General features: G+C 48.0%; 1 protein-coding gene across 1 annotated transcript; it reads left to right on the plus strand.

The window, feature by feature from the left end:
- Window positions 1-5,204: 5,204 nt before the first annotated feature.
- NPR2 (natriuretic peptide receptor 2) lies at window positions 5,205-21,857 on the plus strand. The gene is given in 23 exon segments (XM_042964630.1): window positions 5,205-6,574; window positions 7,399-7,604; window positions 12,599-12,712; window positions 13,014-13,149; window positions 13,392-13,486; window positions 13,713-13,800; window positions 13,803-13,844; window positions 14,074-14,158; window positions 14,635-14,755; window positions 14,918-14,992; window positions 15,190-15,267; window positions 15,500-15,604; window positions 15,702-15,773; window positions 17,510-17,669; window positions 17,824-17,979; window positions 18,058-18,226; window positions 18,391-18,537; window positions 19,020-19,143; window positions 19,334-19,402; window positions 20,663-20,837; window positions 20,909-21,007; window positions 21,281-21,372; window positions 21,504-21,857. Coding segments are annotated over 23 exon segments (3,141 nt in total). The 5' UTR covers window positions 5,205-5,907; the 3' UTR covers window positions 21,570-21,857.
- The last annotated feature ends 40 nt before the right edge of the window (window positions 21,858-21,897 follow it).

Below are 21,897 nucleotides of genomic sequence, written 5' to 3' on the forward strand. Positions count from 1 at the left end.
CCTGTCTGAAGGGTAGAGGTTCAGAGGCAGCCCGGTCTGAGAAGGCACTGAGGGCAGGGGGCACTGGTTTCTGGGCCTGCCACTACTACTTCATCTGGGCAGCTGGGCTTCGCTTCCGTTTTACATTTGCATTTTTATTTGAAGAAGGGTTTTGGTGCTAAAAATAACAGTTTGAAAAACACATTTTCCATGGGGAACCATTTAAGGATTTTAAGCAGGGAAGTGACATAATTAGGTTTTTGTTTCAAAAGGCCACTTTGGCATCCGAACACATTGTGGAGGATGGCTTGGAGGGAGGTGAGACGGGAGGCCCAGAGACTTGTCACAGAGGCTGTTCAAACAGTCCAGAGGGAAAACTGTAACAGCCGGCAGCTCTGGGCTCCAACCCAGGGTGGGGGCATCCACTTTAGTTGGAGCTGGGGTTTCATGGGGCTTCCTCCCCATTCAGCTGCTTCTCACATTGACATTTTCCACCTGGCCTTTGCCTGTGTGACCCCTGCCTTAGGGTAACCTTTGACTCCTTCCTCTTCATCCTGTAGACCTAGGCTGCCACCAAATCCTGCTGTTTCTTCCTTCATATTTTCTCATATGTGTTTCTCTCTCTCCATTACTATTCCATCATCCTAGATAAGGCACTTAGCATTTCATGCTCCAATTTCTCCAGGAGCCTCAGAATGGTCTTCCTGCTTTTAGTCTGCCTACATTGCCACAGCTAGCTACTTCTTTGTTTTTTCATGACATATTGCAGCCATGCACAGAAAAGAGTACAGTTTGGTCAGATCTTGCTTCACATTTCTCCTCCTCTTCCCAGTCTGTGGCTTCTCTGGGAAATTCTAAATAGAGCAAAAGATTTAAGAAGTGATGAATACATTTCCATTCTCTAGAAGCTGTTGTGATCATCTTTCCTTTGCTTCTTTTTATGTGACATGTTTGTGGGTGAGGGAAAATAGGCCTCTTTTTCTCAGTGAAAGATTCTGTGAAAAAAACGTAGACTTAAAAAAAATTTTTTTTATGTTTATTTATTTTTGAGAGACAAAGAGAGACACAGCACAAGTGGGGGAGGGGCAGAGAGAGAATGACACACAGAACCCAAAGCAGGCTCCAGGCTCTGAACTGTCAGCACAGAGCTGGACATGGGGCTCGAACTCACAAACCGGTGAGATCATGACCTGAGCCAAAGTCTGATGCTTAACCAACTGAGCCACCCAGGCGCCCCCCAAAAAAGTAGACTTTTAAATGGAGTGGAGAAGGAAATATAAAAGAGAATATTCTATCTGAGACTTTAGGCTATCAGATACTCCCAAGGGGTGGTAAGTAATTACCGGGGTTGGTAATAATGGTGAAGGGTGGTATTAGGAACATAGAGAAGCAGTAAATGTACCTGGGAAATAGGCTAAGTGAGGAAGAACAATGGACACCACTGGTCATGCATACATGTGCTGGTCTAGGCTTTGATGGAGCAGACTAGTAAAAAAAAAAGGTTCACCTGGAACTTTAATCATACGCAGTTGCTTCTCCTGACGATTCTTCAACTTCTTTTTAGGAATCCATAGAATTACCCATGGACTGTCTTTTCACAAAACCAGTATTTCTGGCCCTCAGGGTATGGTCCAGTTCAACTTTCCAAATACATACATAGACAGGTAAGTTAGAAGCAGGGATCTGATCTGAAAATATTTTAAATTTAAAACCTTTTTAACTTATAGAAGAAAATGATGTGTGAACTCAAAGTATAAACCTTTGACCTTTTAAACAATAATAGCTCCTCTTTGAGGATACTGAATATTATGAGAAGGTGAACTGGAGTTTGACCTGTTTTCAGGATTCTGTCTCTCCCACTGGGGCTAAAAGAAATAATGCAGAATTTTTATAAACTCTTTCTTTGCTTCAATATGTTTCATTGTGTTTCTCTTTTTACACTGCTTCCTCCTTTCCCTTTACTGAAATGCTGCATATGAAATGTATCTTTTCTGCCTTATTTTATCTTGCTTTCCGTGGCTGTTCCCTGCCCTCTGTTGGCAGGTTCCTTTGGACCTGTCTGTCTTGTGTGCAAGAGAGAATCACATATAGTTAAAGTTCTTTTTTTGCAGGTCAGATCAGTCAAGCAGAGAGAAGACTGGAAGGTGTGTGGGTTTTTTTTGTTTTTTTGTTTTGCTTTTTGTTTCGCTGGAATCCTGTAGGTCTGGAGGCATGGTCTGGTGGGGGGCAAACCCGAGGGTTCAGAGTTAGCTGTGAAACCAGGTAAATTGTAAAACTGGTCAGTGCTGAACTAGAAGTCAGTTTGGAGCATCAGGCCCTGCCATGGAGTGGATTAGCATGAGCCTGGATCCCATGGGTGGTCCCAGAACCCAGCAAGGGTCTTGAGCCTCCTTTGGCCTGAGTGTGATTGGAGGTAGGACTTCTTTCCACTAAGGAACAGGGCAGCTTGGGAACCACAGCAGCTTATAGCAGCTAGCTGATTTGATGCTCAACAGTTTAGTTCTGGGTCAGAAATGAGGTGTTTGGGCTGGCCCTATCCTAGAAGAAATGATAAGTGGTGTCTGTGAAGTAGTAGGAGGCCATACCAACCCTACAGAGAGAAAGATGGACCCTACTGCATGCTGCTCAGGCCAGGAGGGTCTTTAGATTTCTCAGGTTTTGTATGAATTACAGTGGGGTCACCAAATACAGCCCAAATCTTATTGTCCACATCAATGAGAGCAGTGATTGCTTGGATAATGGGAATATATAGATAACCAAAGTTCTCATTTACATAGTACTTTCAGCCTACCCTCAAAAAGTAAAAACAAACAAAAACCTTTTACTGGATGTTAATACGAAACTACATTAAGTAATTAACTTTTATTTTCCTGCCCTTTCCCACTTTCTAGTATTAGTGGCCAGTTGGAAGGAGGAAGGAAAGGGCAAGATGATTGAAAGTTTAACCCCTAACATAACTTACAGTTGTCATTAATATTCAGAATAATGACATATCATGTACTTGAACTTGTCTGGGAGTCTGGGCAACAGTGGTGTTGGTCGTTACTGGGGTCTGTAGGTGTTCCAGAGAGAACTGTCTGGGTCTTTGGTGGCCATTACCCTATAAGCACAGCTTCATGTGGTAAGTTCATGAGTTAGCAGGGTATTTGTACAGAGCCCCATCTTTGAGAATATCTGTACAGTGCCTTACTTGGATTCCAGTCTCTACTATTAAAAAGCCATTTAGGGTTGGGGGGGGGGGAGTGGTCTCCCTCTCTGGGACTTAGTTTTCTGTTGTTGTTATTATTATTATTTTTTTTTAGTAGGCTGTATAGCCAACATGGGGCTTGAACTCAGAACACCTAGATCAAGAGTCCTATGCTCTACTGACTGAGCTGGCCTTGGACCCCAGTTTCCAGTTATCTTTAAATGAGGGAATTGAACAATATATTTGTAAGATTCCTCATGTCCCTGAAATTCACAGATTCTGGCAGATATTGTGTCATTTTGGATTTGTTTCCCTTATTAAGCTGTGTGTAGTTGCTTACAACATATTATTTGGTTGACATGGTCTGAAGTTAGAACCATGTCTTTTCAGGTTATCCCCTTTTGACTTTTTTATCCTTTGCTTTCTTGCTCAGATAGGACAAAATCCCTTTTTACTAGCCGTTGGGAGCTGGAATTGAAATTACCATCCCTCTGTGTTGAAGAAGTCCTAAGGCTGCTATTTCTACTGGACTTGGGGCAAAAGATGTTGTCGGGGTCTTGCCTTTGACATGGATTCCAGCTACATGCTCCTCAAAGGTAAGGGCTGTATTATTCACCTTTTCTTGTATTCACCCTTACAGCTGTGCAAGTCAGCCAGTGTTCAATAAAGAAATATCATACCTAAGAATAAAATGGCATTGTCCTTCATTTCCCCCCGAAACCACTAGGTGTCGCCTTCATCGCAGAGAAAGTAGGCCCCTCCTCTCTCCCTGCACACCTACACCCCTCCCTCTACTCTAGGAGCGCTCAGCTTCTAGGCACGGTGATTTCTGGAGAAGAGGCTTGAAGGGGGAGAGAAACTGTGGCTCTCTGAAGGAGAATGGGTTTATATGTATCTCCTTTATGATAGTTTGAGAGAAACTCCCCAGGGTCCCATAGCAGTCCCCTCCCAGCAACCATGGTATCATCCCTCTTAAACTATTCTCAGGATCAGATTGGCAAGCCAGATACAGAGTATCTGGGGATAGCCTTCTAGGCTGGAGGCTTAGGAGCAGGGTGGAACCCAAGGGGGATACAATGGGCTTGCATTGCTGGGGGAATGTTCTGCTCAGTCAGTCCATGAGCTGTTATCAGGTGCAATCCTGGGCTGTGCAGGGAGACAGAAGAGAAGAGGCTGTTCCTGGGCCGGGTCCCTGGAGCAGATGGTGTGGTAGAGGCCCAGTGGGCTATGGTGGGCCTCTGAAGACATGGGAGGGCACAGAAGGGAGCATGGGGAAGGAAGAGGGAGGGTGGGGGGCTGAGTTCTAAGGAAGAAGGAGACCCATGGACTTTGTAAGGACTCAGGAAAAACCAGGCATTGGAGCCCCTTGGTCCTGGAGGGGCCAGTCTTCCAGGTGGCAGGCACCTCTTCCTGGTGAAGGAGTGAGAGGTTCCTGGCAATGGGAAGGGTGCTATGGTTTACTAGGTGGAGGACTAGTGAGGATACCAAATATTTGGGGATTCCTGACTGCTTCCCGGAGACTGGAGTGTTGGAGGGACTCAGGGGAGTTAAGAGAGGGGACCCTAAGAACAGCGGGATACCAAGTGGGGAGAGGAGAAGTTCTGGGCTCCTGGCAATGTGCAAGATGGAGAGACAGTGGCGGGGTGGGTCAGGGGCTTGGGGGAGACAGGGCTGGGCCCGTAAAGTGAGAGGACGACCAGGAACCTCACCGGCCTGAGAGCCCCTGGCGCGGAGCCCCCGAGTTGTCACTGGGTGGGTTTGAGACCTGGGATGTCCCTGGGCGCCAGGGTAGGGGGTGGGGGGAGACAGCAGGCGCCAGAGGGTGGGGCCTGAGGGGGAGGAGGAGGGGCCGCGGGGGAGGGGGCGGGGAAGGCGCGGGGCGGGGGCGGGGGCGGGGGCGGGCGGCCTGCCCGGGGAGTCACACTCGGCCGCCGCCGCCGGCGCAGCGAGCGGAGACGGGCCGGGCCGCGGCGACCTGACCTGGACAAGCGGCGCGCCCGGGGGCCCAGGCGGGGGGCGGGAGGAAGCGCCCGGCAGCGCCGGCCGCCCGGGCCCAGGAGGAGCGGAGCAGAGAGGAGCTGGGACACGGGCGGGGCCGCCGCAGCTCCGGATGGGACCAGCGCCCTGGGCCCGTTAGTCCAAGCAGGAGCTTCAGGAGAAGCCTTCACTGGGAGATTTACCCCTGCCTTTCCCTCTGCTCCAGCCCAGGCCTCGCTTCGCTCCCCGCCCGCCCATGGTCCCGGTCCTTCCGCGGCGCGGGCCCCCTCCCACCTTACCCCCTTGGTCCTCCTTTTCGCAGCTCTCAGCCCTCCTAGCCCCTTCAGCTGTGAGGTCCCCTCAGGCCTTTCCTTTGTACCAGCCTCCCCCCCGCCCCCACCCCATCCCAGTCTCGGATCCCCTTTTCCTTCCCAGCTAAAGCTCAAGATTCATCAGGCTCCTTCTCCTCTCACTGTCCCCATCCCAGTCACAGGCCCCCTTGGTCCCTACCTTCTCCTGCCACCCTACTCAGCCCTCAGTCCTGGCCCCAGACCGGTGGACCCACTCCTTACCCAACCCCCGGGGCTTCTTCCCATCTCTCTTCACCCGTCCCCACCACTTTCTGTGTCGCAGCCTGCCTAGCTTCTCCTCACTTCTCTCCCTGGCCATCTTCCCCAGGTTCCAGGCTGGGTGGTGCTTGTGCCTCCTCCGTAGGCCAGAGTGGCACCAGGTTCTGGGGGTGGTGGGGCCGCTGCTTTCTCCCTATGGCACTGCCATCACTCCTGCTGTTGGTGGCAGCCCTGGCAGGTGGGGTGCGTCCTCCGGGGGCGCGGAACCTGACTCTGGCGGTGGTGCTGCCAGAACACAACCTGAGCTATGCCTGGGCCTGGCCACGGGTGGGTCCTGCTGTGGCACTAGCTGTGGAGGCGCTGGGCCGGGCACTGCCTGTGGACCTGAGGTTTGTCAGCTCGGAACTAGATGGCGCCTGCTCTGAGTACCTGGCACCGCTGCGCGCTGTGGACCTCAAGCTGTACCACGACCCCGATCTTCTGTTGGGTCCCGGTTGCGTGTACCCCGCTGCCTCTGTGGCCCGCTTTGCCTCACATTGGCGCCTTCCCCTGCTGACTGCGGGTGCTGTGGCCTCTGGTTTTGCAGCTAAGAATGAGCATTATCGTACTCTGGTGCGCACTGGCCCCTCTGCTCCCAAGCTGGGTGAGTTTGTAGTGACATTACACGGGCACTTCAATTGGACTGCCCGTGCTGCCTTGCTGTATCTGGATGCTCGCACAGATGACCGGCCTCACTACTTCACCATCGAGGGCGTCTTTGAGGCCCTGCAGGGCAGCAACCTCAGTGTGCAGCACCAGGTGTATGCCCGTGAGCCAGGGGGCCCTGAGCAGGCCACCCACTTCATCCGGGCCAACGGGCGCAGTGAGTGTGGCCCAGGCTATCTTAGGGTCAGGGGAGGAGGGTCGCTGTATCCCTGCAGCTCAGCACTGGGAAACTGTGGATGGAGGTGGGCACTGAGATGTATGTGGTGGTTGGGGTCAAGAAGCACATGTGGAGAGACCACCTGTGAGAAGGCTAAGCCATTGTATTAGGGGAGCTTGTGGACAGCATAGGCAGATGTAAACAAGGAATAAGGTAGCATGAGAGGTGGAGCCTGTGTCAGAGAAGAAGGTGGGATTGGGGGGAAACTGACTTTCGGGAGCAATACGAGTGCCCTAGAGTACTGGATGTGGTTGATGGCCACTCCAGAATGAGTGTCATCTGTGAGCAGAGACTTCTCAGACGGGGCACCAAGACAGGGCAGAAAAATAGTAAGGACTCCATAAATGGGCTTTTGGATTCAGCGCATTTGTTGGGGAAAGACAGAGTAAAACTGCCACTGACAGTAATTCTGAGCAGTCAGTGCCTTTGAGCCTAGGGAGAGGCAGGGCTGAATGGGGCAGTGAGGAGGGCTGGGTGGGGCGCAGCAGTCAGAGCTCTGGGAAGAGGAGGGGCTTAAAGGCTGATAGCTCCCTTCCTCCGGGGTCTGAAGTCAGACTCTGACCTCTGCCAGATGGTCCATAAAGCCCCAAGGCACTTATGACATAGACTCCAAGGGGGAGGGATGGGGAGCATATGTTGGGTGGTTGATAGGTTAGGGCACTTTCTTCCTTGCTGAAGATGGAAATGCAGATGGTTCAGAGAGGGGGCTGCCTGGGGACTGGGGACTTTCTCAGAATGCTCCTCTGTTTTATACTTGTTCCCAGTTGTGTATATCTGTGGCCCTCTGGAGATGCTGCATGAGATCCTGCTCCAGGCCCAGAGGGAGAACCTGACCAATGGGGATTATGTCTTCTTTTACCTGGACGTCTTTGGGGAGAGTCTTCGTGCAGGCCCCACACGCTCCACAGGCCAGCCCTGGCAGGACAATCGCACCCGGGAACAGGCCCAGGCCCTCAGAGAGGCCTTTCAGGTATCATTTGCGCCAAACGTGGAGGAGGGGGAAAGGAAACTTCTTTGGAGATTCTCTGTCATAAGACCCACAGAAACCCCAGAAACAGGACAGGAATTATGAGCTACAAGAGTGAAATTAACAGAGGCTTTTTGAGTCTCCTATCATTCTTCCTTACTTCCCCACTTTTGTGACTCTTTTCTCATTACTAAGGCTACATCCCAAGATCCTGGAACATTCTCTTAAGTCCCACTAGTAGACTTTACTGTGAGGGAGAAAAGTTCAGGAAAAGACCTGGTCCTGGGCCCTGGGAGGACTTCCATCCTTTCTGAATAGGCGAGGTATGATTGAAGTACACTTAGATACAAATACGAGAAAGAATATGATTATGTGTCCTGGAACAGACACTAAGAACTTGGGGTTCAGATGAGGGAGAGTCAATGTGAGCTGGGTTTAGGAAAGCTTTTTTATAAAGATGAGAATCTTTTGTGACTTGAAAGATAGATGCCACAGTCCTAGTCTCAGCAGGAGAGAGGATCTAGGCAGTCTGAGCAAAGAGATAAAAGATAGAAATGGACATGTTTGGGAAACCAAGAAGATACTGACCTGACAAGAAAGAAGGGTTGGCTTGAAGCAGATGTAGGAAATAATGTTGCAAAGATATAATCAGATTAAGGAGAGCTCTGAAGCTAAAATTAAGGCGCTTGGACTTGGATGTGGGGTCCTTGATATTTTTTTGTGAAGAGAAATATAAAGACAGAATTCAGGTTGGATAAGAAGAGGAGGAGGTTAGAGGCAGTGAGATCACCTGTATTCGGGTCAAATGGAGTGAGGTGATATAGGCTTCAAGGACAGTGGCAGTAGTAGGAATGGAAAGAAATGAATTTAGGAAACAACTTGCAGGGGAAATTGACATGACTGTTCATTTCACTCCTCTGCTCAAAACTTTCAATGACTAAATTCCTACAGAATAAAGTCCTGACTCCTTATCATGACATTTCAGACCTTCTACAGTCTGTGTTCAGCCCAGGTTTTCAGTCTTGCCTCCTAGTGCCCCTCATGCCCAGTACTCCAGCCAACCAGACCTCTCTCAGTTCCCCAACCCCTGGGCCTCCCTGCCCCCTTGCTGTTGTGCTCTTTGCTCTATTTTTCTGGAATGTTCTTTCTTCCCTCATGCCAAATCTCTGCCCCTGCAAATCACACCCATGAATTGTTCCCTGACTCTTCCACCAATTTTTACACTATCTCTCCTTTTTCTGAAAAAAGGATTTTAAGTGGCATATAGGGTAACTTTAAAGTCTTTTCAACCCTGGGATTCTCTGAGTCTAAAATTCAGTAGATCTTCACAAGGGCTGGACTTGGGTGGTCATCTTCTCTAATGAGTAAAATTTTGTGTGACTGTAATTGTATATTTAGTGGTATCTGTGAATGACATGTCTGGTATGAGTCTGTGACTGTCACACTTGAACCTGGGCAGTGGCAGGACAGGTTTTGTTTATGCTGTCACTTTTGCCTAAAACAACCTTTTCACCTTTGTCTGGATAATGTGTGTGTATTCTTTAAGGCTCAGATCAGTTATTTTTCCTTTGAGGAAACAATCCTTGAATCCCCAGGTTGAACTGAATTTCCTATTCTTGTGCTTAACTCCATCTCCTATAGAGCTTAACCACATTATCAGTCAATGTTTGAGTCATTTGAATATTGGCTCATTCTATTAGTGTCTGTTGAGCACCTATTATGTCCCAATCACTGTGCTAGGTACTGGTATGCAGTGGAGAACATAACAGATGTAGCCCCTGCCTGGAGCTTACATTTAGTAGGAGAGACAGACATTAAATGAGCAAATAAATATAAACATAGGACAACTTGCGGTGAGTGTTACTAAAAACCCCGTAAAAAATAAAACCAGGGGGAAAAAAAAGCGCTTCTCATGAGAAGGGAATGGCAAGGGAATTGTACTCTAGCTAGTGTGGTCAAGGTAGATCTCGGTGGCTCTCCTGGATGGGAGGACTCCATAGCTTTATGGGCTGTATTCTTTTTTGTGGAAGGAATATCTCTCTTTCTTGTCTGAGAATTCCTACCAGTCAACGGGCCCCAGCACTTAGCTTGGGGGGAAATGAGATCTAGTCAGCTAACAATTAGATAAATTAATTCTCAGTTCTCCCACTTACTGCAGGCATTATTCAGAAAAACAAAGAGGGATTTTGCTATGACACAAAAGAAGGGGAAATAGGCAGTCAAGAATATGCTGAGGGGGAAATCAAGGCTTTGGGGTGGGATGAGGGTAAGGGAGTAATGAAGTGTTTTCTAGAAAAACTACTCATGTTGTTCCAGGGCTGAAGCAGGGCAAGGGGTGAGGGAAGTGGGCAGTCAGCTCCAGTCAAGGATGAAAGAGCAGAGAGCCCTTAACTAGAGATAACTGGTCTACTGGGGGAGAGGCTCAGAAATTGAGTATATTGATATGATTTTTCTCGCCCATTGAGCTATAGCTACTGGCGGGCAAGGATCATGCTCATCTTTGTATTCCATATGCCTAGCACATACTTGTTGAAGTGAATTACCGGGTGTGTTGGGGAGAAGCGGGGACACGACTAAGAATTTGTCTGCAGAGGAGTAGAGCCGCCAGGTACTATAAACCAAGATGATCAGCCAGGACAGAGAATACGTAGACACAATGGAGCTAAATAAGCAAATGACCAGGCTCTATGGTCCCAGGCTGTGCCTTTGAGGACTACAGGGTCAAACCTAGGCAGAAGTCGCAACCTAGGTGACCAGCATGAGATTGCATTAGAGGAGACACCAGCAGCTAGAATGGAAGTCAGGGCTAGACCGAGGGCCGCGTAAGGCAGAATCTCTTCTGGAGACAATTTTTTGTCTGTTTAAGCCACTGCTGACAGCGCCTCCTGATGTGGCCGAGGGGGCCTCAAACGTAGGCCTCAAGGCACACCGCCAGTGCCTAGGTGTACATCTGGCTTCACTCACAGCTAAACCTGTTTTTGGCAGCCTTTGCTTGTTTTTTTTTTTTCTCACCTGGAGTCCGCTGAAAAAAGGGACACCATTATCTACCTCCCTTCACCTGCTTCTCTCTAGCCCCTGAGCAAGCATAGAAATTCTTTGGACATTCTTCTTCTTTCTTGCTCTTTTTTTTAGTAGCTAGTAACCACAGCAAAACAGTCTAGCATAGCAGTTTTCAAAATGTGGTCTTGGAACCCTGGGGGTCACTGAAATCCTCTTAGAAGGACCATGAGGTCAAAACTATTTAAGAAATAATACTAAGATGTTTATTTGCGTCCTCACTCTTATTCCTCCACGATTGCACAGTGGAGTTTTCCAGAGGCTACATGACACGTGCTGCTGTTATCACTCTGGCAGCTGTAGAAGGGGTAGTTGAATATTCTTGTGTTTTAAAAGTTTGTCAGTTTTAATTTCTAAAACATAAATATTGACAGATGTAATCCAAACAATCAAAAGCTCTTTGTGGTCCTCAGTAATTTTTAGTGGTATAAAGAGGTCATGAGATCAAAAAGTTTGAGAACTGCTAGTCTAGCAAACATAAACCTAGAGAATTATGATGTGTTTAAAAAGTGTTAAAAACCTGTTATCAGCCTTTGTATTGAAATATAATTTGTGTTAAGCATGATCTTTTGGGGCTCTTTTCCTGATTTTTTTTTACATCGTTTGTCAACAATATCCTACCCTTCTATTTTTCTTTTATTCTTGAAACAGGTGTTACTGAACAAACCCTCCCAACTCCACCTCAGCCCCCTTCTTTTAAATTTTGCCCGAGGGTGGGAGAGTATTACAAGTATGTGATCAAGGATCCAAATGCCCCAGTAAGAATAATTACATTATGAAGCAAAGTCTAGTCTAATGTAATGAATACATATTAGAAACTGAATTTATTATTTCCTACCTAGAATGAATTTATATATAATAAATCATATGTGATTTATCTAGTATCTCTATGTCCACATGTACTTTCAATGACAGGAATTAACAGAACTGGTAGAAGTCCGTAGATGTTATGTTCACAAAGTCACATTTCATAAAATACATTGATCTGAAGTCTTTCCCTGAGGTTGCGATGCCAATTTCCCATCTGAGACAAAGGCTAGTCTCAGTGATTGGGTAGGCCTGAGGTGTAGGCAGAGGCCAGTGTGTCCATCAGCTAAGGAAGGGAGAATGTGTAAGGTCGGTGGGAGTCACATGGGCACCCCAGTGAGAGACAGAGATGTGCTGACTTAAGGCCAGTGAGATGTGGGTGTGGCTGAGATCACATATGTCGTTTGCTCATCTGTGAAATGTGTGTGGGCATATGACTACATGTTTTCTCTGTGACACATGTCTATTACTTAGTGACATATAGGACCATGCCACTATGCAGGACAGTGTTGCTGATGGTAGGTGTTCCACACGTTAAATGAATGGGTCCACAACTTTTCACAGATGGAATCATTGTCTCCAAGTATTTCCCCCAGTTGTCATAGAACCTGAAATCTCTTTTATTTACTAGATGGAGGCACCGTTCCAAGTGGCCCAAATGAAAATATAAACACTTCTTTTTTGAAAATATAAACATTTAACTGATAACATTAACAGTGATTAAGACCTCAGAGAGGAGCTGTTTTATCAGTGTTGTCCTTGATAGTGAACAGGAAGGGACAGAGCGAGCAGCTGTGAGTGCTGTGGCAGCCTGGCAGGGAGGCTTGGCTGGTGGAGAGGCTTGGGGATGGAGTTGATTTCATCTATTTCCTAGTCTCCACCTTCCCAGAACCATGCACCTTTCATGGAGGAGTGCCACTCACCTCTTCCCAGATGTATTGAACACATTCCATACATATATCACACACACAGGGGCACACACAACACAGAGTTTAGTATCCTCTCAGCCTTCAGACTCACCCGTGTATATTTCATATCATGTGTATTTCACCAAGTTTCCCTATCCTGCTTCCTCTCTTCCCCAATGCCTATCTTGAATCCTTTTCATTCTCCCCCATGTGCTGTTGGTACAGACAGTATTGGTGATCACATACCGAGAACCCCCAAATCCTGAGTATCAGGAATTCCAGAATCGTCTGCTGATAAGAGCCCGGGAAGATTTTGGTGTGGAGCTAGCCCCCTCCCTGGTAAGTAGATCTCTCTTTCCTGAGAGTCAGGCCAGGCTTTGAGGAAAGGCTCTTCTCCCTAACTCAGCATTAAGCCTTGGCCGTGGAGCCAGCCATACATGGGAACTGTCTGCTTTTATACAGGATTTTTCTTTCTGCCCTTTTGTCAAGTGAGGTAGGGCTGGCACTTTAGGAATGAGAGGAAGGAAGGAAGCAAACCAGAAGAGAGAAGAGGTAGAGGGAGACCCCAGAGATGGGAAAGGGGGCTGGGGAGGGGCCTGGCAGTTCATTTGGAGAGCACTGCTGAAGTTACCACCCCTAGATGAACCTCATTGCTGGCTGCTTCTATGATGGGATCCTGCTATATGCTGAAGTCCTGAACGAGACAATACAGGAAGGAGGCACCCGGGAAGATGGACTTCGAATAGTGGAGAAGATGCAGGGCCGAAGATACCACGGTAATGAAGGAGGCCAGGAGGAGACCAGAGGGCTGCTCTCAGGCCTGGGAGTGGAGTAGGCAGAAGAAAATACAAGATACGAGGGGCAGGAGGAAGTTAGTGGGGAGGTCAGAGAACGTGGTAGGGGTGGGCGTGTATTAAGAACAGGGGCAGGGAGGGACTCTAAGGAATTAGAGGAATCAGGGCATAGGAGAGGGGCATAGAGTAGATCTCAAAGTAAGGGCTACTCTTTTCTATCTTAGGTGTAACTGGACTGGTTGTTATGGACAAGAACAATGACCGAGAGACTGATTTTGTCCTGTGGGCCATGGGAGATCTGGATTCTGGGGACTTCCAGGTGATGGGGGAAGAAGCAGGGAGGAGAATGTGGGCCCTGAATATCCAGCTTTCAGAGGTTCAGTGGGGCAGAACCAAAGGTAGTAGAGGCAGGGACTTACTTTCTCTGCTGGAGCTGCATGCTGGGTAGGTGGGAAGTTGGGGGAGAAAAGCAGCCAAATAGCTGGGGTCTGGGAGAGAGGCTGGTGGGAGCAGGCCTGTGGGCCCAGTTTTCTCCTTCCTCACAGCCTGCAGCTCACTACTCAGGAGCCGAGAAGCAGATTTGGTGGACAGGACGGCCTATCCCCTGGGTGAAGGGGGCCCCCCCCTTGGACAATCCCCCTGTGCCTTTGACTTGGACGACCCATCCTGTGATAAAAGTGGGTGTGTGCAGGGGTTGGGAGTAATTCTTCCTCCCCTCCCTCCCATTCTTTCACCTCCCCTCCCTAACTCCCCACCCTTAGCTCTGTTTTCCTTGACTTGTATACTGTATACCCCTTCCTCACTTCTTTCCCTCCAGAAATCTGTCTGCTTCTCACACCCTGAGCACCACCCCCGCCCCGTCCACAGCTCCACATAGTCTTTCTCAGGGTCCCCTCTCTCCTTCAGCTCCGCTTTCAACTCTGGCGATTGTGGCACTGGGCACAGGAATCACCTTCATCATGTTTGGTGTCTCCAGCTTCCTCATTTTCCGGTGAGTTCTGGCCTTCCCACCGACCTGCTCCCTCCCTCCCACTGCCCAGGCTTTCTGGGGGTTAGTGGGTATCTTTCGTTTGATGGCTACCTCTTAGGCCTAACGTCTTCCTCTCTAGCCTTTCTTGTTAAGCTGTCTTTTAGCCTAGGTGTTGTTTTCCCACTTTTGGTTCTAGACTGGGTGTCCTAACTAGGGATTTTGAGTGGGGTTTTATAGGGGCAAAGGTGAATTTTCCGTGAATGCTACCATTTTAAGAAAGAACTTTTACCTTCAGCCTTTGTGTTTTCAAGTGAGCATAGGGCATGTATCCCCTATGTAGAGAATGCATCCTTCTGTCTCAGTCCTGCAGCGAGTCCCGCCTCAGGTATAAAAGTTGTAGCATCGGGAGCTTCGGGGAAGCCGCTGAAACCCCACTGTTGGCTTACGGGGTGGTAGGATTGGGCTTGCCAGTCAACTGAGATGTGCAGTCCTTACAGAAAGCTGATGCTGGAGAAGGAGCTGGCTAGCATGTTGTGGCGCATTCGCTGGGAAGAACTGCAATTTGGCAATTCAGAACGATATCATAAAGGTGCAGGCAGTCGCCTCACACTGTCGCTGGTGAGCCCTTGTCTCAGCTGTCCCTCTGCTTCCCTCTGAGTTCCTGTCCTTTCGTACCCTGGACCTTTCCCAGCACATTGGCCTGTAATGATAGCCCCTGCACTGCCACCATCATCTAATGTTCCTTTCATCCTTCCGCCTCCATGTTGCCCTTGGCCCCAGCGGGGATCCAGTTACGGCTCGCTCATGACAGCCCATGGGAAATACCAGATCTTTGCCAACACCGGTCACTTCAAGGTGAACAGTCATCCGCTTGTTCTGGTCCCCACCATTTCATCCTGTCTCATCCCCATCTATCACCTCTTCCCACAAATCTCTGCCCCTCATAACCTTCCTTCCTGTGTCCAGCTGAGCTCCTGGATGTCCACAGTTCTCCAGTATTTCCCAGCACCCAGGAACTAATTTCCCTTTTCCTCTTTCACTCCTGCCATCAGGGAAATGTTGTTGCCATCAAACACGTGAATAAGAAGCGCATTGAGCTGACCCGGCAGGTTCTGTTTGAACTCAAACATGTATGTAATGGTGTGTGGGTTCAGGGTTCAGGGTAAAAAGGGATGGAGAAGAGGAAAGGGGGAAGAAGAGAGGGGAATAGTAAAATTGGCTAGGAGGTCAAGGGGTTTATTTATAAGTGATTTTAAGTTGCAGGTACAATTAAGAGAAAGGCTCTCTCATGCAGTGGTAGATTTCTGTATCTCTTTGAATTCTCTCCCCTGCCCCCTCACCTTTTGTTGTTATTGTTGTTAGATGAGAGATGTTCAGTTCAACCATCTCACTCGCTTCATTGGTGCCTGCATTGACCCTCCCAACATTTGCATTGTCACCGAGTATTGTCCTCGTGGGAGTTTACAGGTAAGGGAAAGGTGGAGATTCTAGGGGCAGGGGAGAAAGGCCTGTGATAGCTAGTGCTACTAGGATAGTCACATAATCTGTTCCATGTCACTACCAGGATATTCTGGAAAATGACAGCATCAACTTGGACTGGATGTTTCGTTATTCGCTCATTAATGACCTTGTTAAGGTGAGTCTTCCCCACTCTTAAGAGTTCATCTGCTTTCAAATGCCTTTGTTTCTTGATCTTTGCTTTCAGCTTCTCCTTCCTAGTCCTCTAAAAGTCCCATTTTCTCCAGTTCCCCTTATATCTCTGGTTGGGCAATAATGGGTAAATAAAAGGTCTGGAGTTTTTAATTGGGGGAGATGTATTGGCCACAATGAGTCCTGTACTTGTAAAGAAGTTTCGTGTTCCTGCCCTAAATATCTCTAATCTCTTGCCATCATCTTTTTTTGTTTGTTTGTTTTTAAACCTCCACGAGCTTATATTAAGATTTCTTGGCAGGAAAAAAATGAATGAGGTCATCAAACATAGAATCATGTATTCTCTGACCAATATTTGGCATATCTGCTCTTTTGTTCAGAAAAACTGAAACCTTATAAAGAATGTTTACTAGTAAAACTAAGAGAAACCAAGGAAAATTATACTAAACCTGTAGTATCTTCCCATATATTAGGTTTTAGCTATTTTCAAGTGACCCAGAGGCCCGTGGGTATAGAGAGGTATGAATTTGAATCTTGCATGAGTTGGACAGGTGTTTAGAGCAAGTGCTGCAGCCAGTGAGTCAGCCCAGTGGGTCACTTGTACTGCACCTGAAGCTGGCTTTGGCTTTTCTGTTTAATTCTCATGAGGTTATTTAGAATTTGTGTGTGTGTGTGTGAAAGTTTGCCATTAAATGAGATAAAATATTAGGTAAAGTTGATGTGTTGGCTGTGACATTAAATATAAGAAAAATATGACTTTTGAGAGAACAATAATTTGATGGAAAAGTGATTTAGAACAAAGCCAGAAGCCTGATTAATCCTTTCTGTATTCACAAATTTGGTGACTCCCAAAGGTTTTGTTGATATCGAAAGGAATAAAAAGGAGGAGTTCACAGAGACTGGAATTATGAATTGTTTATGTCCAGAGCTAAATATTTAGACATAGTTGTTTTGGTTAGCATATAGAACACTGCATCCTTTTTCTGTTCCACCTGAACTGACGTGGGTGGGCTCCTAGGGTTTCATTTTGGGAAGCATCACTCTGCCTTCTTAGGACCTGCCTAATGGTCCCTCATACGCAAAGGTTTTCTCCTGTCTGGCCCCATGGGGCCAGAAGTGTCTGGTTTCTGTGTTGGCTTGGCAGCTGTCTCCTACTTTTGTCCATTTTCCAGGGTTTTACTAATTTACTATTTTCTCCACTTTCTCTCTGGCCCTTACTTTCTTCCTCCATCCTGACTTGCCTGCCTACACATGATTATATGTTAAAGCTGACAACTGGTTAGTCTTGGTACATCTAGGTACTCTGGATAGCTGAGTCTCTAGCCTTCCTAGGTTTTCCTAGTGGTGGCCGTACATTTGAGGCCATCATGGGTGTCAGTCACATCAGTCTTAGAGTTCACCCTCCTAGTTCTGTTCACTACTCAGAAGACTGACTGCTCTTTCTAGGGTAAATAACTGATAGCTCCCCTTGTCCTTCCCCTTAAACATTTCTTGTCCCTGGTGCCTAGGTGCCAATATACCGTTTATGGTACCAGGAAGGGATAACTGTCCTTTATTCAGCCTGCTTCTTTGGGTAGAAACTGCAAAGGATGCCTTCCAAAAGTAGCTTATGGTTTTTATGGTCCCAAGATCTTCAGACAGCTAGCTAATGCCCATCTCATAGAGAGGGGGTATCCTAAGCCATATATGATCCAAACCCATGACTTGATCTGTATCCTGCAGGGCATGGCCTTTCTCCATAACAGCATTATTGCATCCCACGGGAGTCTCAAGTCCTCCAACTGTGTGGTGGATAGTCGTTTTGTGCTCAAAATCACAGACTATGGCCTGGCCAGCTTCCGATCAACTGCTGAACCTGATGACAGCCACGCCCTCTATGCCAGTGAGGCCTTCCCCCACAACTCACTTTTATATAGCTCCTCTGGCCTTGATCATTTCCACCTAGGGAGGGTGGGAGAGGGAGATGGAATGACAGGAACATGGGGAGTATTATGGGCTCTTTTTGAAGACCTGGCCAGCCTGTTCCTTCTTTTTAGAGAAGCTGTGGACTGCCCCAGAACTGCTTGGTGGGAACCCGTTGCCAACCACAGGCATGCAGAAGGCTGATGTCTATAGCTTTGGGATCATCTTACAGGAGATAGCACTTCGCAGTGGTCCTTTCTACTTGGAGGGCCTGGACCTCAGCCCCAAAGGTGAGAGTCAATCTACTACCCACAGACTGCTCTACCTGGGGGACCCTGTTCTTCATCCAAACCCTTTATCACCCTCAGAGATTGTCCAGAAGGTCCGAAATGGTCAACGGCCATATTTCCGGCCGAGCATTGACCGGACCCAACTGAATGAAGAGTTGGTTTTGCTGATGGAGCGATGTTGGGCCCAAGAACCAGCTGAGCGGCCAGACTTTGGACAAATTAAGGGGTTCATTCGCCGCTTTAACAAGTGAGAGGGCACTTAGGGGGCAAGGGCTCCCCAGGGATAGAAGCCTCATCAGTCTTGGTGGATGAGGCGTGTGGGGCTGGTGGGGCCAAGAAGGTGGGTTGGGTAGGAAGTCCTGGGAGTCTTGAGAATCTGGGAGCAGGTACCATATTCTGGCCTCCCCCCAGGGAGGGCGGCACGAGCATACTGGACAACCTGCTGTTGCGCATGGAGCAGTATGCCAATAACCTGGAGAAGCTGGTGGAGGAGCGCACACAGGCCTATCTGGAGGAGAAACGCAAGGCTGAGGCTCTGCTCTACCAAATTCTACCCCAGTGAGAATTTGTCACCCTTCCCCAACCTTCCTTTGATATTCTACTCTGTTGAGTTCTGCCTGATCAAGCTCCTGAGAACTCACTTCCCAACTCTTAGAATGCTGCTTTGTTATATCTTGACACAGTGAGCCTTTCTGGCTTTACACAGTGTGTTTTCATTTTCTCTTCAAATGAGCTTTGCTGCCTTCTCTCTGCTATCCCTTCTTCTTAGGACACTGCTCTACCATGCCTTTGCACCGGCAAGTGTATGTAGAACAATCCCAACTTGAGACACTTAGTGCCCATCCCTGGGGTCCCCTTCTAACCCCCACCACTTAAATGCTTTACTTGAGCTAGTCTGTAATGTCTTCCCAGCCACCTTCCTCGTCTTCTACCAGGCTTAGCTTTCATAACTCCTCTTCTGCTCAACCATATACCCCTTTTCTCTCCCCCTCTCATCCTCTTTCTCTCAGTTTGGCTCATACTGCACCCTTGCTTCCTAGTTCAGTGGCAGAGCAGTTAAAACGGGGAGAGACTGTACAGGCTGAGGCCTTTGACAGTGTTACCATCTACTTCAGTGACATTGTTGGCTTCACAGCTTTGTCAGCAGAGAGCACCCCCATGCAGGTGAGAGCCATGGGTGAGAAGTAGGGGGTGGGATAGGGATCTGGGGAACTTCACTGGGGCATAGGAATCCTTGATAATAGGGGAGATTCCTTTGTTCTGGAGTTCCCATATTTTGTTCTAGCTTATGGGTTAAGAATTCTTAGAAAGTTAGGCACAGGTCTCAGGGGCTCTACTTTCCCATCCCTGTTAGGTGGTGACACTTCTTAATGACCTGTATACCTGCTTTGATGCCATAATTGACAACTTTGACGTCTACAAGGTGAGAGCCAGGGCTACCCTCCTACTGAGACCCCTTTAAAACCCAGTCTCCCCAAACCCTACATACCTACCTGCTCCATTGGCAGTTTGCCCTCCTGGGTCTCCAGCACCCTAGTACTGGGTGCCCTTTGTAGACAGACGAGGCTCTGGCACTCTAATTGTACATCCTAGTCTAATTTCTTGTGAATCCTCAAGCTGCCCTAATCGGAACCATCACAGGATCTAGAGCCTATCTGCCACTTTTTGCCTAGGGGTATAAATATTGTCTATCGTCTTTTCTCTTCCCTCCATTCTCTCCAGACATGGACGAATCATATGGGATGTAGGTACAGAATGACTTATGGGGCTGAGGAACAAGCTACCTTGTAAAAAATTTTCTTGAAGTCATTGAGTTGGCACGGTGTGGGCTTTATTTACTGTGCCTGGCAGTAAAAATCATCAGGATTTAGGTGTTGACTTTGTGACTGTGTGGCCTTGGGCAAGTAACTGTAAAGCTCCTTGAGCCTCAGGTATTTTACCTAGAAGATGGGAATAATAGATTTATTGTGGAAATGTCTAACATTACACCAACAATACATATGTGTTCCTGTCCCTTTATTTGGACTTATTCTACCACGTCTGTTATTACTGTGACAATAAACCCTTTACTCAGATTGACCAATTATGCACACTTTACCCCCATTTGCTTTATTTTTTAAAAATGTATCTATCGACCTAATTACTTTTTGAACCATTTGAGAGTAAGTTGCAGGCATAGTGCCCCTTTATCCCTAAACAGTTCAGTGTCTAGTTCCTAAAAACAGGACATTCTTTTGGATAGCTTCAGTACAGTTAACACAGCCAAACGTCTGCTTTCTTACCTTGGACAGTTCAGGCTGTCTGAGGCCTATTTCACTGGGCCTGCCTGACCTCACCAGCCTCTGTGCTCTTCAGGTTAGGCCTGTTTCCTTGCTTCCCACCTCCTGACAGCAGAGCCTATTTGTTCACATCTTGTTGCAGACAGGGTATCCATTCCCTCAGCAAATGGTTACTGAGTGTTCACCAGGTACAGGGGTGGTTGTGGGAGGATTTAAAGACGCCCTGAAACTCTGCCCGCGCCCCACCCCTGATTCTCAGCACCACAGCACTCATTTTCCAGTCGATGCTCTGGCCTCCCAGGCTGCTGGGATGACTCATAGTGGTGTCCAGCTTGTCTCTTTCTGCTCTTACCCATTCCCACTGATACACATAGAGGTGACCTTTTAAACCCCATCTCAATCAGGTAGAAACGATTGGAGATGCCTACATGGTGGTGTCTGGTCTCCCAGGCCGAAATGGTCAACGTCATGCCCCGGAAATTGCTCGTATGGCTCTAGCACTACTGGATGCAGTTTCTTCCTTCCGCATCCGCCACCGACCCCATGACCAGCTGAGGCTACGCATAGGGGTCCACACGGGTAAGGCTGACTCTCACTCCGTCCCTCGTATCTGCTTTTCCCAGGCTCTCCCAACCTGTTTCTTTTCACAGGGCCCGTCTGTGCTGGGGTTGTTGGCCTGAAGATGCCCCGCTATTGTCTCTTTGGAGACACGGTGAACACTGCCTCCCGAATGGAGTCTAATGGTCAAGGTAAAACAGTAGCCCTCAACCCCAGCCTCAGCCTCAATTTGTGGTGCCCTTTTCTTCTTTTCAGAGTTCTTCCAAATCTCTCAGTCTGAGAGACCACAGTTCCTGACCGCCCCATTCTTGGACATATTTTGGTTCTAGCGCATGTGCCCTGGGAAGACTGAGAGCCTCCTGAGGGGTGGTGGTTTGGTAAAGCTCTCTCCAGTACTGCCAACTCTTCTATTGTCTTTTCTTTGATTCATTTTTCCACCATCCCGGCACCCCATCCCACCCCAGCCCTGAAGATCCATGTCTCCTCTACCACCAAGGATGCCCTGGATGAGCTAGGATGCTTCCAGCTAGAGCTTCGGGGGGATGTGGAGATGAAGGTGATGGCAGGCCATGGGGGAGGGGTCATGGAAAGGGAGGATGAAAACAATTATGGGGATCATGGGGAAAAGACAGAGATAAAAAGAATAACATAGAAGAATCTGAATTATCTTCACTCCCCCACTTCCAGGGAAAAGGAAAGATGCGAACTTACTGGCTCCTAGGAGAGCGGAAAGGCCCTGCTGGGCTCCTGTAAACCCTACTTCTTCCTAAGTGAGACAATCTCCTGCTGCTGGTACCTGGGTGGGCAGCAGTCACCATCTCTCTACACACCGGAAATGGACACTGTCATGTAAGATGGAAACCAACGTGCACAAAAACCCTACTTTGTAAGGAAGTTGTTGCCCTTTGCAGCTCAGCCTTGTACATATACCTGCCTCCCTCTGGCCTGGTTCCCTTCTTCCCTACCTTCTGTAAATATCTGTATCTAAACCAGAATATTTTGGCCAAATATAAAACAACAAAAAAATGTCATGGTGTCAGAGTCTGGGTTAGGGGCAAATCCAAGGAACATGGTTACTCAC

The sequence above is a fragment of the Panthera tigris genome, chromosome D4, assembly GCF_018350195.1.
Source record: "Panthera tigris isolate Pti1 chromosome D4, P.tigris_Pti1_mat1.1, whole genome shotgun sequence".
NCBI lineage: Eukaryota > Metazoa > Chordata > Mammalia > Carnivora > Felidae > Panthera > Panthera tigris.